General features: G+C 37.2%; 2 protein-coding genes across 2 annotated transcripts; one reads left to right on the top strand and one right to left on the bottom strand.

Annotated features, from left to right (window-relative positions):
* Nucleotides 1-584: 584 nt before the first annotated feature.
* On the top strand, nt 585-5,981 carry mlx (MAX dimerization protein MLX). Its single transcript, XM_079177874.1, has 8 exons — nt 585-630; nt 1,991-2,027; nt 2,187-2,276; nt 3,020-3,129; nt 3,259-3,361; nt 3,723-3,822; nt 3,914-4,115; nt 4,207-5,981. The coding sequence occupies exons 1-8, from the start codon at nt 592-594 to the stop codon at nt 4,261-4,263; spliced, it is 738 nt and encodes a 245-aa protein (XP_079034000.1). The 5' UTR covers nt 585-591; the 3' UTR covers nt 4,264-5,981.
* psmc3ip (PSMC3 interacting protein) lies at nt 5,971-8,514 on the bottom strand. The gene is made up of 8 exons (XM_079177875.1): nt 8,454-8,514; nt 7,719-7,819; nt 7,535-7,624; nt 7,346-7,457; nt 6,942-7,087; nt 6,790-6,843; nt 6,220-6,279; nt 5,971-6,096 (listed from the first exon to the last, which is right to left on the bottom strand). Exons 1-8 carry the CDS (start codon nt 8,470-8,472, stop codon nt 6,040-6,042), a joined length of 639 nt encoding a protein of 212 aa, XP_079034001.1. The 5' UTR covers nt 8,473-8,514; the 3' UTR covers nt 5,971-6,039.
* Nucleotides 8,515-16,795: the final 8,281 nt, after the last annotated feature.

The raw sequence follows: 16,795 nt of genomic DNA, 5'->3' as shown, positions 1-16,795 counted from the left end.
TGAAGCCAGCTTAACTTGCATTGGGCAACATTTGTTTTGGTCATTTTCCTTCACGTGAGGACAGGTAGATGTGGAAAACAGGTGGGTGTAGCTACAGGTTAAAGAGGGTTGTCCAACAGCGCCACTCCGTGTTTGAAGCCATCTACTGCATGTATGACTGCTGCATTCGAAGTCTCCTCGGAAATTGCCACTTCCTACTGTTTTAATGTATTGTGAATTGTGAAGAAATTAAAATTATGCTAATTAACACCGTTCTTTCTCTAACGTCTCTTACAGTGAAACACTCGTACAATTAGCTGTTTCATGACGACGCCGACCTGTTTTTTTTTCAATCATTTGTGCTCACGAATTAACGCTAGGTCCCTCGGGGTCCAATTAGCCGTTGACGCAAGTTATCAATACAAGGGAGCACGAATTACCAAAAGAATGTACTAGCTGATACAGCTGGATCTGCGAGAAGTCTTTATTTTGTATTTGTTCATATGAAAGAGGGAGATCAGTTTGTCTGTAACGGTTTTCAAGCAGAACAGAGTAGGAATGTCCGAGCAGCCCGCGAAGGCAGCACAGCTATTAGTTATTTTACGTTGCAGGATGACGGACCCGACAACGTCTCCAGAGGACCACTGGAAAGTAAGTAACTCATGTTAGTTAGTCAGTCAGTTAGTCAGTTTAGTTCAATCAGTTCGTACGTCTGCCGCGTGACGGCAGTGATACGTGTCAAACAGTGTTGTGTCTAGCAGTTGAAGTTTTGCTGACGTTACGGAGCAGCAGCGCTTTGTTAGCTCGACAGCTAACGTTAGCTAGCAGCTAGCAAGGTGAAACGTCACAGAGCGACAGCAGTTAGCTCGTTAAGTAAACAACACTCGTGTTACTCGTTTGTACCTAAAATAGATTTTGCACACACTTTAAAATGACATGTTTGTTTTTTACTTTTCTTATTTATTTATGTCAAACATCCACGTAAGTTACATTTATTGAAGAGTCTGCTAGAAAGATGCAGGAAATCTATCTAATCTAAATTTACAGTATTAAAGCAGCATATATATATACACACATACAGTAAAGTGCAAACAAGAGACATAGTAAAAAAACAAGATCAAAACAAGTAGCTACTATAAATATGTAATAAAATAAAGAATTAATTAATTAATTAAAGAATGTTAAAAAAGTAAAACATCCACAATAACTAAAATATTATATTTACAGACAGGATAGTTGTAGTATTGCACAGTGTATTTATATTGCACAGATCTTTAGTGTTTTGTGGTCTATATTACGTTACATTTAAACTGTGCGTAACACTAGTGTGGTATCAGAAAACTATATTTATCATTAGAAATAACGTGATGAACTTTCCCTTTGCTAACAGTATTGACTGAAGCTTTCCACTATGTGATGTAACGCTGTAATCGTTATAACAATGACTCTTCTAATCCAGCTGTTTATATGGACAGCAGCTGTAAACAGATTGTTCCTAATCCTCCTCAGATCAGGGACTCATTGTAAGCGTATCAGACTCTTAAAGAGGGCAACATTTGCTATAGATTGTATTCAGGCGTCCTCTCTTTACGTGCCTCTGTTGTAGGTATAGAGAGAAAACCTTTTGGTCAGTCAGACACTCTAAACATTTAGCAAGATTTGGTGTTGAAATTGAACACGTTTTCAGGGTTTGGCCTCCTGGATTCATTGTGAAAATGAACAAGAACCATTTTTTTGGAGCCTTAAATTACAGTAACTATTGTGTTGTGTTGCCCCGGATCAAACTGTAAACCTGTGAAACACTGATTGGATACTGCACACTTGAATTGGACAAACTAGGCCAATGCTCAGAGGGGGTTTAGACTGTCAGGCAGGTGAGCTGTTGGTCTATTGTCCTCGTATTTAGGGCAGCACGTTTTTTTTTTGTTGCCCTTTGTATATTTTTATACCAGCGTCTCAGCCTCTACCTTCTCCTTTCTCCATCTTCTGTTGTCTGGTGATGGCTCGGCAGACAGACGGCGCTTTCAGCGACAGCGGCTTTGATCCTGGTGAGTCTCCAGTCGGCTCACATCCCGTTGTTTGTCACATCGTGTGATATTTAGGCTGTATGATGGCCACCTTGTGTTTCTCGTCTCTTGAGCTAACATGTCAACCTATCTCTGGGCTCACAGTGAAACATCGTTGGTGTCTGTTGTCTTGCTCTGTAGGTTTCTTTGCTGAAACGACCAGAAAGGGTTCAGTTGTGTCCAGAGCCAACAGCATCGGCTCAACGAGTGCCTCTTCAGTACCAAACACAGGTATGTTTGTACCACGGGGATCTGACAGTTTAAAGACAGAGTTTGTGCTACTTTTAGATTTTGATGTGATGCTTTTCTTTGACTGTGCCCCACTTTGAATGACCTCCCCATGATGCGTATACTTGTCCTCTAAATTCTGTAAAATACTTTAGAATCGCATTTCATTCAAAGTAAAAGCTCGTTGTTAATCTGAAACTTTTTTTTTGCTTCCTGTTTCGTAAAAACCAGTCCGGCTGCTCAGTGCGATTCAGTTCAAAAGGCGCTCTTAAGAACAGTAATTATAATAGAGCGCTTTAAAAACCAGTAAGAGCAGTTTGTGCTGCGTAATTAAATGTTTAATAAAATGCAGCGCACGCAGAACTGTGATGCAACCGCGTAGCTTTGTTCAGATTCCGTCAGCACGGTTTTATGAGTTGCCTCTGTTGATTAATGTCTAGCATAGGCCAGTTTAACGTGCATTACAATTATCTATAGAACTTGAGTCATGAATCAGCTTCTCTGCATGCTGCTGACATGAAGAACGTCCAGTGTTAGCTACCTGTTAGCCACCTGACAACACTTGAGGGGCTATCTTTTTAGATTTGTATTAAAAGTTAAACATCAGTGTGTATGTGTCATTTTGCTGCCGGAGAGAAGAGAGAGCATAAAGCACAGCCTGTGTATAGAAAGCACAATATAGAAAGTATTTAAATGGTTAAATGGAATCCATGTTTCTTAATCCGAGCTAATATATTGTGGAACAGATGATGAAGACAGCGACTACAGACACGAGACGTCGTATAAGGACTCGTATAAAGATCGACGGAGACAAGCGCACACACAAGCTGAGCAGAAGCGTCGGGACGCTATCAAGGTAAAGCTCCACTAGACCGCAGATAGGTGTCTGTGACTTACTGCAGATAGGTCTCTGTGACTTACTGCAGGTACACCGCACACACACATTCAAAGGTTTTAGAGTTGTTGTTGTTTTGTTTTACTGTAGAAAGGCTACGAAGACCTCCAGACCATCGTCCCAACCTGCCAGCAGCAGTCTGAGTTTGCAGTGGGAGCACAGAAGATCAGCAAAGCCACCGTGCTACAGAAAAGTAAGATGTCTCCTCAAAGGAAGGATGAGTTAATGCAGGAACACCTAGCGGTCACGTTTGTGAGTGATGTTTTGTATTTAGATAGAAGCTAATTCATCTTTGGACATCTCATCTCTGTTAAGGCAGGAAGGTAAATAGGAAGAAAAAAAAGACGTGAATACAAACGTAGATATCAATTAGTTCAATAGAAGAAGATGGAGACAGAAATATGACACATCAGAGACATCTGTACTGCGGGGAGAAAGAAGAAGTGGCGGCATTTCTGGTGTTTGTGGAGCCACCACCTCTTTAAAAAAAGGAAACTTAAATCTGTGTGGCGTGAAGAAATCCCTGACAGATGCGTTTCTGTATTTGTTTGCAGCGATCGACTACATCCATTTCCTTCACAAAGAAAAGAAGAAGCAAGAGGAGGAAGTTTCTCTACTGAGGAAAGAAGTGATGGCGCTGAAAATCATGAAGACGTGAGATGGCGGTTTGCAAACCTTCTCAGCCAAGCTTGTTTTCTCTATTATTTATTCTGTAGTCCCAACACGTATGACCCTTTCTCAACAGGAACTATGAGCACATAGTGAAGGCCCACCAGAACAACCCACAGCAGGGAGAGGACCAGGTGTCGGACCAGGTCAAGTTCAACGTGTTTCAGAGCATCATGGACTCCCTGTTCCAGTCCTTCAGCAGCTCCGTCTCCGTGAGCAGCTTTCAGGAACTCTCCGCCTGCGTTTTCAGCTGGATCGAGGAGCACTGCAAGCCACAGGTGACGAGTGTTTTTGAGATCAGACCCAGGAGAGCTGGTCAGTGTGGCTTTAGTTAATAACCGTCTGTGTGCTCCTTCCCTTGTTTCCTAGACGCTGAGGGAGTTTGTTGTCGGAGTGCTCCGGCAGCTCAATGGTCAGCTTTATTGATTGAGTGAAACCTCTGGACTGAACTCCCATAAATTGACTTTTGGTCTTACTCTGGCCTCTCAGGGTGAAGTTAAAGAGAAACTTCGATCAGCCTCTGGCCACATCTCAGTATTTACTCATTTCAGCTCATCAGCGACTCGCTGGCTGCACGTTGGATTACCTCGACCTCCCACTGTGGGCAGAGATGGATTGAGAATGTTTTTAAGAAGCATCACTTTGATTGTAAGTGTGCACACACGCAGATAAACAAGCATATTTCAGCCTCAGCGACTGTTCATATCTCTTGATATTGTTCTGCTAAGAAATACAAGAGCTCAGAAGTAAATACGTTTGTGAATGTTGATGTTAAAGGTATGTTAGTGACAGTGTAGTGTGCAACGAGCTGTAGTCACAATCTGAAGTTGCCCTTAAATAAATCCTCTTACAGATTGAGTTTATTGGTCGCGTTGCTTCTGAAGTCTATCAACCGAACTAAAGGAAACGGAGAGACGGGTGATGAACACACACACACTCACTCTCTGGTACATCAAGTATGTACTTGCAGCCTAATTCTGACCCAAAGCGCTCTCACCAGCTTCAGTGCACAGACGTTGTGAGTCAGACCGCTGCAGACCGTTAGATACTACACCGCTGCAGGGTAACCGTCATCGCTCCTAACTGTGCAGTCAGCATTTTATTACTGAGGCTTAAAAACAAACTATTCCACCTTTTGAGAAGGTGTGAGGCAGCATTCAGATTTAGGGATCATTGTCTCTATATGTATATACTTTTGATGAGATTGTCAGATTGCAGTTTACTCTTCAATAAGCATTTCTTAGATTAAATGATGTAACCTCTTGATATTTCAGTGGTTTTAATGCCACCATGATGCTATTTACTGTGATCAGTATTCCTCCACCAGTCACAGGTTACCGGTGAGATTTACAGCCGCTGTAGTGAATTAAAAAAAGATTCAACTTTAAACTTAGATTTTTAAACAAAAGCTTACCGTGAAGGCTTATCGGAATAAGTCAAATCTGTCCGACACGTTTTGTCTGTTCTTGCTTTAATCAAAGGGAAATGATCACTTTTTACTGTTGTTGCTTCAATTATCTTTTTATAGTTGTTTTATAATAACCATCTATTATACATCGCCATCCAAAGAGTAAAGTCAACCTATTTATAGAAATATAAAGAATTATTGTCTGGCTTAATTTGTAAGTAAAAGAAGTAAAGTGCAGCAGAAAAGGACAAATCCCAGAGCCGACAGCGGTGCTCACGTCTGTAAAATATATTTAATGATTTTCAGAGATTGAGAAACATTCAATCAAAACATTTAATAACTTTAATAAACACGACAACCCTCCATAATACCACAATCCATAATGTTTTATACATTGTGGTTCTTTAAAGAACAGTTTTAAATAACAAAAACATGGCAGCAATATGGACTTTAACACAGATGAACAAAGAAGCTCTCAAAGCTATGATGTTACAATAGTTCGTTGACATTTCAGAGGTTGAGGATTCATTTTATGTCTTTAAAAAAGGGAAAAAATAAACCGAAGAGGCGACAAGCATCCGCCAGTGTTGTGTGTTGATGTGACATAGTGTTAGTGTGTCTCAGCTGTTTGTGTTTAAATGTACTTTATTACAGTGGAAGTTGTTTTTTGCCATTCAACTTTTATTAAAGATGTTCAAAAGAAAAGCCATAAATAAAGAGTGTGCTGTGGCTCCGACCGCTCTGATGTGTAATACATTGATGAAGTGCATAAATAAGCGTTTCCTTGTTCTCTCTCAAGCACTGGGAACCACCACCTTAGAGTCCTCATCCGTCTCCACTCCCACCTCGTCCTGTGAGGGAAACACCACGTTAACTACTGTGATCAAAAACACACACTCGCAAGCAAAACCCAGACAAGTAGCGGCATGAAGAGAACTTTTAGAATGTGGATTTTATGAGCAGGTTTCACGCACCAGGAAGTGCTTTTTGCTCTTAGGATATCCTTCTAGGATCGTATCCATCATGTCTGAAGCCTGAGAGGAAAACAAACAAAGTTTAAGAATTTAGTGGCAACAGCGTTTTTCTTTGTATAATAACAATGGATGTCTTTTTATCTACTTTCTCATCTCTTATCTCCTGCTTCTAACACTCGTACTGTTGATACTGACATCTTTATTTATTTAATTGAACCTAAATATTTAAAATGTGGCAGTACTGGGATACAGTTGCAAAATACACAAAAGCTTTTTTTGTGGCTCATTTAAATGTATTTACCACCAAATATACATTTTATTTCTTACATCATTTTGTCCGTGGAGTGAAAAAGTGCTTTTCACAATTTCTCAGACCAAAGTGATGTCTTCAATTAGCTTGTTTTGTCTGACAGTCCAAAACAATAAGATATTTATTTTATTGTCATATCTATGACAAAGACAAACTGAAATAATCACATTTGAGAAGCTGGAACCAGAAAGTCATTTTTTCTTAAAAACAGATTATATAAATAGTTAATCGAGTAATCATTGCAGCTCTGTATACGTTACCAATCTCTTCCTCTTTTTCCACTCTTTCACGTAAACATCCCGGTCTTTGTAAACCTGTAAATTAAAATAATATGAGTATTGTACGACCATACAGTACAGCAAACAGAAAGGTTTCTAAGATGTTTTGCTGTAATTAAAATGCCTCCCCGGACCTTCTCTTTCTCCTCCGGTGTGACGTGATTCGTAGCCGACTTTATCTTCTCCAGACGCGCTCTGTACCCGGAACACTCTGCTTTCAGCTCCCGGATCTCTGACATCATTTCCTCTGTTGTCAGGGAGCTGCTGAGCTCCTTCAGCTCTGTCAGTGGACAAGTCACGTAAATGTACACAGCATCCTCTTTTAATAATGCAGTACGGCAAAAAAAACAGTAGGAGTGTAGGATTAAAGGAGATCTATTGGCAGAAATTGAATATAATATTCATAACTATGTCATATAGACCATTTACTGTACTTGTGTAGCTATTAGCAACATCCTAAAACAGTGTAACATGCACATATCTTGATGAGGCTCATAAGCCCCACTCTGTCTGCAGACACCAAGCTGTAAAACTGCACCTGCATCCAGCTGTCTGCAGCTCTGGGTGAGAGACTGCACCTCTGCACTGAGCTGTGAGATCTGACCGTCCATCGCCTTCAGGTCGGCTTCGTTCACATTTGTGAACTGCGACTGTAGGGACAATGACAGTTACTTCCAGTGCCTACTACTTTCCACAACAGTGTAGTATTTCTGAGGAACACACTGACCTGATCCGCAAAATAGATCTTCTGTTTGCCATATGTTTTCTCCTTTATCTTGCCCTCCAGAGCCAGCAGCTCCATGGCTTTGACCACCGCCTGGAGAATCACAAATACAACAGTTCAATCATTGACTGTAAGCGGCACAAAAGCACACCACAGCATCTTTACAGGTTTAAGGATGACTCCTCACCGTTTTGCCAAAGCCATGCTGCTTCTGTAAATTGCAGAAGACATCCTGAGCGCTGTAGGGTCGGTTCTTCTCATTCAGATACGCGAGGATGAGCGTGGCGCCTGTTGATGACGTCAGCGTGTGAACAGGACAACAAACATTCCCAAATGGTAAAATAACATACTTGATAAACCTCAAACAAAAGAGAGAAAAAGCTAGATTTGTATGGTCTTAATCCTTAAAACTAACTTGATGCAATTTTAACGTTAACCTCCCTAGCTGGCGCCTGTGGATGACGTCAGCATGTGATGATCAGGACAACAAACATTCCCAAATGGTAACGTAACTTACGTACGTTGGGTTTTTAGGTTGTAACGTTAAATCCACCTTTTGTATGTTAAAGTTAGGTCCTTAAGACAGTTTTTAACAATGGCGGTTTATTCCATGTGACTTAATAATGAAACACCCCACATAGGTTGCTTTAGCTCAAATATATCAAGTTGTAAAAGTGGGCGTATTAGGAGAATTCTGGCTTGTTATGTTGTTAGCTACGTAGCTAACGTTAGCTGATAGCTTGTTAGCTACGTAGCTAACCTTAGCTGATAGCTTGTTAGTTACGTAGCTAACGTTAGCTAATAGCTTGTTAGCTAAACCCGTTTTATCTGTGAACTCGAGCGAGCGTCGATACGAGTGTCAGATACGACCAGCTAGCTTGTTACAGTTAAAAAACACCCGGAAATAAAAGCTAACTCTTACCGTTATCCTTTTTGCTCATTTCTACCTTCTCTCCGCTGTCACGTTAGCTTTCCAAACCGAGTTTCGCGCCAAATGTGCGTCACGGGAAAGATCGTTTACGCGTTAGGAGCCATCACACTCGAAGAAATGTCTCTTCTGCTCTGAAAGTGGTGTCGACATGCCGCCTTTCTGTCCTGCTGTAAAACTGTCACCTTACTCTCCTGATATCAAAGCCTTTTTGTACTACTGCACCTGACCTGCATATAGTTTGATTTATTTATAGGTACTGAAGTTGTAAAAGTTCCTTTTAAAAGAAAATGCCTTTTGTAAATAGTAATTACTGCAATTTAAATATTTTCCTTTATTGTTTTTATATTATGCATATAAGAACATGAAAGTGTATTTTATTACAGACATATTGTTTTTACCTTGTTTTCATTGGTCAGTTTATGTATTGGATGCTTCTGGACTTCCGTGTGTTCAGTGAATTATGTGCAAATGCAGTAAAGAAAAGAATTTAATGATGAAACCCAATTGTGTTTTTTCAGTTTGTTCTACTGGGGTTAAAGTCGAAAAACAGTCAAAAAAGTCATTCAATCAGGAGAGACTTCATTAGAATTTCACAATAATTTATTACACTATATGCAGGTCAGGTGCAGTAGTACAAAAAGGCTTTGATATCAGGAGAGTAAGATTAAAGATATGTGTAGTTTTGGTTTTCCAAATGTGCAAGGTGTTGTAATTAATGCAGTGCTTACTCTGAATCAACACTACAGGGATACGGAATAAGAGTTTTTCAAATAAAAATAAAGTAACTAAAAAAGTAACTTTAAAAGTAAAATAACTTTAAAAGTAAAGTAACTAAAAAAGTAACTTTAAAAGTAAAGTAACTAAAAAAGTAACTTTAAAAGTAAAGTAACTAAAAAAGTAACTTTAAAAGTAAAGTAACTAAAAAAGTAACTTTAAAAGTAAAGTAACTAAAGAAGTAACTCTAAAAGTAAAGTAACTAAAAAAGTAACTTTAAAAGTAAAGTAACTAAAAAAGTAACTAAAAAAGTAAAGTAACTAAAAAGGTAACTTTAAAAGTAAAGTAACTAAAAAAGTAACTTTAAAAGTAAAGTAACTTTAAAAGTAACTAAAAAAGTAAAGTAACTAAAAAAGTAACTTTAAAAGTAAAGTAACAAAAAAAGCAACTTTAAAAATAAAGTAACTTAAGTAAAGTTATGACTTTTCGACATGGTACACTGACTTTTTCATGACTTTTTTCAACATCCTATACTATGCTGTTTATAACTCCGCAGCAACTCCCTTCATCAACATCGATTGTCTTCCTTCAGGATGGAGTCCAATCGCCAAAGACGTTGCACTATTCACATTTGTACAATGTGTAATGAATTATTGTGAAATTCTAATGAAGTCTCTCCTGATTGAATGACTTTTTTGACTGTTTTTCGACTTTAACCCCAGTAGAACAAACTGAAAAAACACAATTGGGTTTCATCATTAAATTCTTTTCTTTACTGCATTTGCACATAATTCACTGAACACACGGAAGTCCAGAAGCATCCAATACATAAACTGACCAATGAAAACAAGGTAAAAACAATACGTCTGTAATAAAATACACTTTCATGTTCTTATATGCATAATATAAAAACAATAAAGGAAAATATTTAAATTGCAGTAATTACTATTTACAAAAGGCATTTTCTTTTAAAAGGAACTTTTACAACTTCAGTACCTATAAATAAATCAAACTATATGCAGGTCAGGTGCAGTAGTACAAAAAGGCTTTGATATCAGGAGAGTAAGGTGACAGTTTTACAGCAGGACAGAAAGGCGGGATAAGGCCTGATGAACATTAGGTAGCCTGGAGGAGTTCACCAATGAGGAGCGAGTGCTTTTCCTCTGTTTCGTCTCTGGCCGGTCCAGGTTGCCTTCCAACCCAGCTGATATCACGCAGAAGTTCCAAATCATCAAGGTTGATAGGGTGAGGTCATCGCTAACGGAAATAACGAGCCTGTTGACGAGGGCAAACATATCAATAGTACAAACTACTAAACTTTTTCCCCCTATCATGTCCTACAGCCCGTCAACGGCCTCCCTACTGCACAGACCTGCTTCTTCCTGTTTCGCCTGCCCCCTTACACGAGCCAGGTCATCCTCGCTGAGCGTCTGCGTTACTCCATCCACAACTGCCCCTCCATCGACAACTACATGCTGACCCACAACACCGACGCAGCAGACAGCTCCGACACAGAGGAGTGAAGCGGCCAGCTGTGGTCAACCTGGTGATGAATGTATCTTCTCCCATGCCATGCACATTATGCACTGAACACAGACTTCTATTCGCCAAACCTGTAAGGCAGTGTACTGTACTGTTTGTATGTTGGTTGAAATTAAAGATATGTGTAGTTTTGGTTTTCCAAATGTGCAAGGTGTTGTAATTAATGCAGTGCTTACTCTGAATCAACACTACAGGGATACGGAATAAGAGTTTTTCAAATAAAAATAAAGTAACTAAAAAAGTAACTTTAAAAGTAAAATAACTTTAAAAGTAAAGTAACTAAAAAAGTAACTTTAAAAGTAAAGTAACTAAAAAAGTAACTTTAAAAGTAAAGTAACTAAAAAAGTAACTTTAAAAGTAAAGTAACTTTAAAAGTAACTTTAAAAGTAAAGTAACTAAAAAAGTAACTTTAAAAGTAAAGTAACTTTAAAAGTAACTTTAAAAGTAAAGTAACTAAAAAAGTAACTTTAAAAGTAAAGTAACTAAAAAAGTAACTAAAAAAGTAAAGTAACTAAAAAGGTAACTTTAAAAGTAAAGTAACTAAAAAAGTAACTTTAAAAGTAAAGTAACTAAAAAAGTAACTTTAAAAGTAAAGTAACTTTAAAAGTAACTAAAAAAGTAAAGTAACTAAAAAAGTAACTTTAAAAATAAAGTAACAAAAAAAGCAACTTTAAAAATAAAGTAACTTAAGTAAAGTTATGACTTTTCGACATGGTACACTGACTTTTTCATGACTTTTTTCAACATCCTATACTATGCTGTTTATAACTCCGCAGCAACTCCCTTCATCAACATCGATTGTCTTCCTTCAGGATGGAGTCCAATCGCCAAAGACGTTGCACTATTCACATTTGTACAATGTGTAATGAATTATTGTGAAATTCTAATGAAGTCTCTCCTGATTGAATGACTTTTTTGACTGTTTTTCGACTTTAACCCCAGTAGAACAAACTGAAAAAACACAATTGGGTTTCATCATTAAATTCTTTTCTTTACTGCATTTGCACATAATTCACTGAACACACGGAAGTCCAGAAGCATCCAATACATAAACTGACCAATGAAAACAAGGTAAAAACAATACGTCTGTAATAAAATACACTTTCATGTTCTTATATGCATAATATAAAAACAATAAAGGAAAATATTTAAATTGCAGTAATTACTATTTACAAAAGGCATTTTCTTTTAAAAGGAACTTTTACAACTTCAGTACCTATAAATAAATCAAACTATATGCAGGTCAGGTGCAGTAGTACAAAAAGGCTTTGATATCAGGAGAGTAAGGTGACAGTTTTACAGCAGGACAGAAAGGCGGGATAAGGCCTGATGAACATTAGGTAGCCTGGAGGAGTTCACCAATGAGGAGCGAGTGCTTTTCCTCCGTTTCGTCTCTGGCCGGTCCAGGTTGCCTTCCAACCCAGCTGATATCACGCAGAAGTTCCAAATCATCAAGGTTGATAGGGTGAGGTCATCGCTAACGGAAATAACGAGCCTGTTGACGAGGGCAAACATATCAATAGTACAAACTGCTAAACTTTTTCCCCCTATCATGTCCTACAGCCCGTCAACGGCCTCCCTACTGCACAGACCTGCTTCTTCCTGTTTCGCCTGCCCCCTTACACGAGCCAGGTCATCCTCGCTGAGCGTCTGCGTTACTCCATCCACAACTGCCCCTCCATCGACAACTACATGCTGACCCACAACACCGACGCAGCAGACAGCTCCGACACAGAGGAGTGAAGCGGCCAGCTGTGGTCAACCTGGTGATGAATGTATCTTCTCCCATGCCATGCACATTATGCACTGAACACAGACTTCTATTCGCCAAACCTGTAAGGCAGTGTACTGTACTGTTTATATGTTGGTTGAAATTAAAGATATGTGTAGTTTTGGTTTTCCAAATGTGCAAGGTGTTGTAATTAATGCAGTGCTTACTCTGAATCAACACTACAGGGATACGGAATAAGAGTTTTTCAAATAAAAATAAAGTAACTAAAAAAGTAACTTTAAAAGTAAAGTAACTAAAAAAGTAACTTTAAAAGTAAAGTAACTTTAAAAGTAACTAAAAAAGTAAAGTAACTAAAAAAGTAACTTTAAAAGTAAAGTAACTAAAAAAGTAACTAAAAAAGTAAAGTAACTAAAAAGGTAACTTTAAAAGTAAAGTAACTTTAAAAGTAACTAAAAAAGTAAAGTAACTAAAAAAGTAACTTTAAAAGTAAAGTAACTAAAAAAGTAACTAAAAAAGTAAAGTAACTAAAAAAGTAACTTTAAAAGTAAAGTAACAAAAAAAGCAACTTTAAAAATAAAGTAACTTAAGTAAAGTTATGACTTTTCGACATGGTACACTGACTTTTTCATGACTTTTTTCAACATCCTATACTATGCTGTTTATAACTCCGCAGCAACTCCCTTCATCAACATCGATTGTCTTCCTTCAGGATGGAGTCCAATCGCCAAAGACGTTGCACTATTCACATTTGTACAATGTGTAGTGAATTATTGTGAAATTCTAATGAAGTCTCTCCTGATTGAATGACTTTTTTGACTGTTTTTCGACTTTAACCCCAGTAGAACAAACTGAAAAAACACAATTGGGTTTCATCATTAAATTCTTTTCTTTACTGCATTTGCACATAATTCACTGAACACACGGAAGTCCAGAAGCATCCAATACATAAACTGACCAATGAAAACAAGGTAAAAACAATACGTCTGTAATAAAATACACTTTCATGTTCTTATATGCATAATATAAAAACAATAAAGGAAAATATTTAAATTGCAGTAATTACTATTTACAAAAGGCATTTTCTTTTAAAAGGAACTTTTACAACTTCAGTACCTATAAATAAATCAAACTATATGCAGGTCAGGTGCAGTAGTACAAAAAGGCTTTGATATCAGGAGAGTAAGGTGACAGTTTTACAGCAGGACAGAAAGGCGGGATAAGGCCTGATGAACATTAGGTAGCCTGGAGGAGTTCACCAATGAGGAGCGAGTGCTTTTCCTCCGTTTCGTCTCTGGCCGGTCCAGGTTGCCTTCCAACCCAGCTGATATCACGCAGAAGTTCCAAATCATCAAGGTTGATAGGGTGAGGTCATCGCTAACGGAAATAACGAGCCTGTTGACGAGGGCAAACAAATCAATAGTACAAACTACTAAACTTTTTCCCCCTATCATGTCCTACAGCCCGTCAACGGCCTCTCTACTGCACAGACCTGCTTCTTCCTGTTTCGCCTGCCCCCTTACACGAGCCAGGTCATCCTCGCTGAGCGTCTGCGTTACTCCATCCACAACTGCCCCTCCATCCACAACTACATGCTGACCCACAACACCGACGCAGCAGACAGCTCCGACACAGAGGAGTGAAGCGGCCAGCTGTGGTCAACCTGGTGATGAATGTATCTTCTCCCATGCCATGCACATTATGTACTGAACACAGACTTCTATTCGCCAAACCTGTAAGGTAGTGTACTGTACTGTTTGTATGTTGGTTGAAATTAAAGATATGTGTAGTTTTGGTTTTCCAAATGTGCAAGGTGTTGTAATTAATGCAGTGCTTACTCTGAATCAACACTACAGGGATACGGAATAAGAGTTTTTCAAATAAAAATAAAGTAACTAAAAAAGTAACTTTAAAAGTAAAGTAACTAAAAAAGTAACTTTAAAAGTAAAGTAACTAAAAAAGTAACTTTAAAAGTAAAGTAACTAAAAAAGTAACTTTAAAAGTAAAGTAACTTTAAAAGTAACTTTAAAAGTAAAGTAACTAAAAAAGTAACTTTAAAAGTAAAGTAACTAAAAAAGTAACTAAAAAAGTAAAGTAACTAAAAAGGTAACTTTAAAAGTAAAGTAACTTTAAAAGTAACTAAAAAAGTAAAGTAACTAAAAAAGTTACTTTAAAAGTAAAGTAACAAAAAAAGCAACTTTAAAAATAAAGTAACTAAAAAAGTAACTAAAAAAGTAAAGTAACTAAAAAGGTAACTTTAAAAGTAAAGTAACTTTAAAAGTAACTAAAAAAGTAAAGTAACTAAAAACGTAACTTTAAAAGTAAAGTAACTAAAAAAGTAACTTTAAAGGTAAAGTAACTAAAAAAGTAACTTTAAAAGTAAAGTAACTTTAAAAGTAACTAAAAAAGTAAAGTAACTAAAAAAGTAACTTTAAAAGTAAAGTAACTTTAAAAGTAACTTTAAAAGTAAAGTAACTAAAAAAGTAACTTTAAAAGTAAAGTAACTAAAAAAGTAACTAAAAAAGTAAAGTAACTAAAAAGGTAACTTTAAAAGTAAAGTAACTAAAAAAGTAACTTTAAAAGTAAAGTAACTAAAAAAGTAACTTTAAAAGTAAAGTAACTTTAAAAGTAACTAAAAAAGTAAAGTAACTAAAAAAGTAACTTTAAAAGTAAAGTAACAAAAAAAGCAACTTTAAAAATAAAGTAACTTAAGTAAAGTTATGACTTTTCGACATGGTACACTGACTTTTTCATGACTTTTTTCAACATCCTATACTATGCTGTTTATAACTCCGCAGCAACTCCCTTCATCAACATCGATTGTCTTCCTTCAGGATGGAGTCCAATCGCCAAAGACGTTGCACTATTCACATTTGTACAATGTGTAGTGAATTATTGTGAAATTCTAATGAAGTCTCTCCTGATTGAATGACTTTTTTGACTGTTTTTCGACTTTAACCCCAGTAGAACAAACTGAAAAAACACAATTGGGTTTCATCATTAAATTCTTTTCTTTACTGCATTTGCACATAATTCACTGAACACACGGAAGTCCAGAAGCATCCAATACATAAACTGACCAATGAAAACAAGGTAAAAACAATACGTCTGTAATAAAATACACTTTCATGTTCTTATATGCATAATATAAAAACAATAAAGGAAAATATTTAAATTGCAGTAATTACTATTTACAAAAGGCATTTTCTTTTAAAAGGAACTTTTACAACTTCAGTACCTATAAATAAATCAAACTATATGCAGGTCAGGTGCAGTAGTACAAAAAGGCTTTGATATCAGGAGAGTAAGGTGACAGTTTTACAGCAGGACAGAAAGGCGGGATAAGGCCTGATGAACATTAGGTAGCCTGGAGGAGTTCACCAATGAGGAGCGAGTGCTTTTCCTCCGTTTCGTCTCTGGCCGGTCCAGGTTGCCTTCCAACCCAGCTGATATCACGCAGAAGTTCCAAATCATCAAGGTTGATAGGGTGAGGTCATCGCTAACGGAAATAACGAGCCTGTTGACGAGGGCAAACATATCAATAGTACAAACTACTAAACTTTTTCCCCCTATCATGTCCTACAGCCCGTCAACGGCCTCCCTACTGCACAGACCTGCTTCTTCCTGTTTCGCCTGCCCCCTTACACGAGCCAGGTCATCCTCGCTGAGCGTCTGCGTTACTCCATCCACAACTGCCCCTCCATCGACAACTACATGCTGACCCACAACACCGACGCAGCAGACAGCTCCGACACAGAGGAGTGAAGCGGCCAGCTGTGGTCAACCTGGTGATGAATGTATCTTCTCCCATGCCATGCACATTATGCACTGAACACAGACTTCTATTCGCCAAACCTGTAAGGTAGTGTACTGTACTGTTTATATGTTGGTTGAAATTAAAGATATGTGTAGTTTTGGTTTTCCAAATGTGCAAGGTGTTGTAATTAATGCAGTGCTTACTCTGAATCAACACTACAGGGATACGGAATAAGAGTTTTCAAATAAAAATAAAGTAACTAAAAAAGTAACTTTAAAAGTAAAATAACTTTAAAAGTAAAGTAACTAAAAAAGTAACTTTAAAAGTAAAGTAACTAAAAAAGTAACTTTAAAAGTAAAGTAACTAAAAAAGTAACTTTAAAAGTAAAGTAACTAAAAAAGTAACTTTAAAAGTAAAGTAACTAAAGAAGTAACTCTAAAAGTAAAGTAACTAAAAAAGTAACTTTAAAAGTAAAGTAACTAAAAAAGTAACTAAAAAAGTAAAGTAACTAAAAAGGTAACTTTAAAAGTAAAGTAACTAAAAAAGTAACTTTAAAAGTAAAGTAACTTTAAAAGTAACTAAAAAAGTAAA

The sequence above is a fragment of the Pholis gunnellus genome (assembly GCF_910591455.1).
Source record: "Pholis gunnellus genome assembly, chromosome: 17".
Lineage (NCBI taxonomy): Eukaryota > Metazoa > Chordata > Actinopteri > Perciformes > Pholidae > Pholis > Pholis gunnellus.
This window is presented reverse-complemented; position numbering and strand designations above follow the sequence as displayed.

Coding starts and splice junctions, on each gene's coding strand:
- mlx (XM_079177874.1), top strand. CDS start 592: ATGACGGACCCGACAACGTCTCCAGAGGACCACTGGAAA. Junction 3,130..3,258: donor AGCGTCGGGACGCTATCAAG/GTAAAGCTCCAC, acceptor GTTTTACTGTAG/AAAGGCTACGAAGACCTCCA. Junction 4,116..4,206: donor AGGAGCACTGCAAGCCACAG/GTGACGAGTGTT, acceptor CTTGTTTCCTAG/ACGCTGAGGGAGTTTGTTGT.
- psmc3ip (XM_079177875.1), bottom strand. Junction 7,088..7,345: donor CTGCAGACAGCTGGATGCAG/GTGCAGTTTTAC, acceptor GTCCACTGACAG/AGCTGAAGGAGCTCAGCAGC. Junction 6,280..6,789: donor GGAAAAAGAGGAAGAGATTG/GTAACGTATACA, acceptor TTTTCCTCTCAG/GCTTCAGACATGATGGATAC.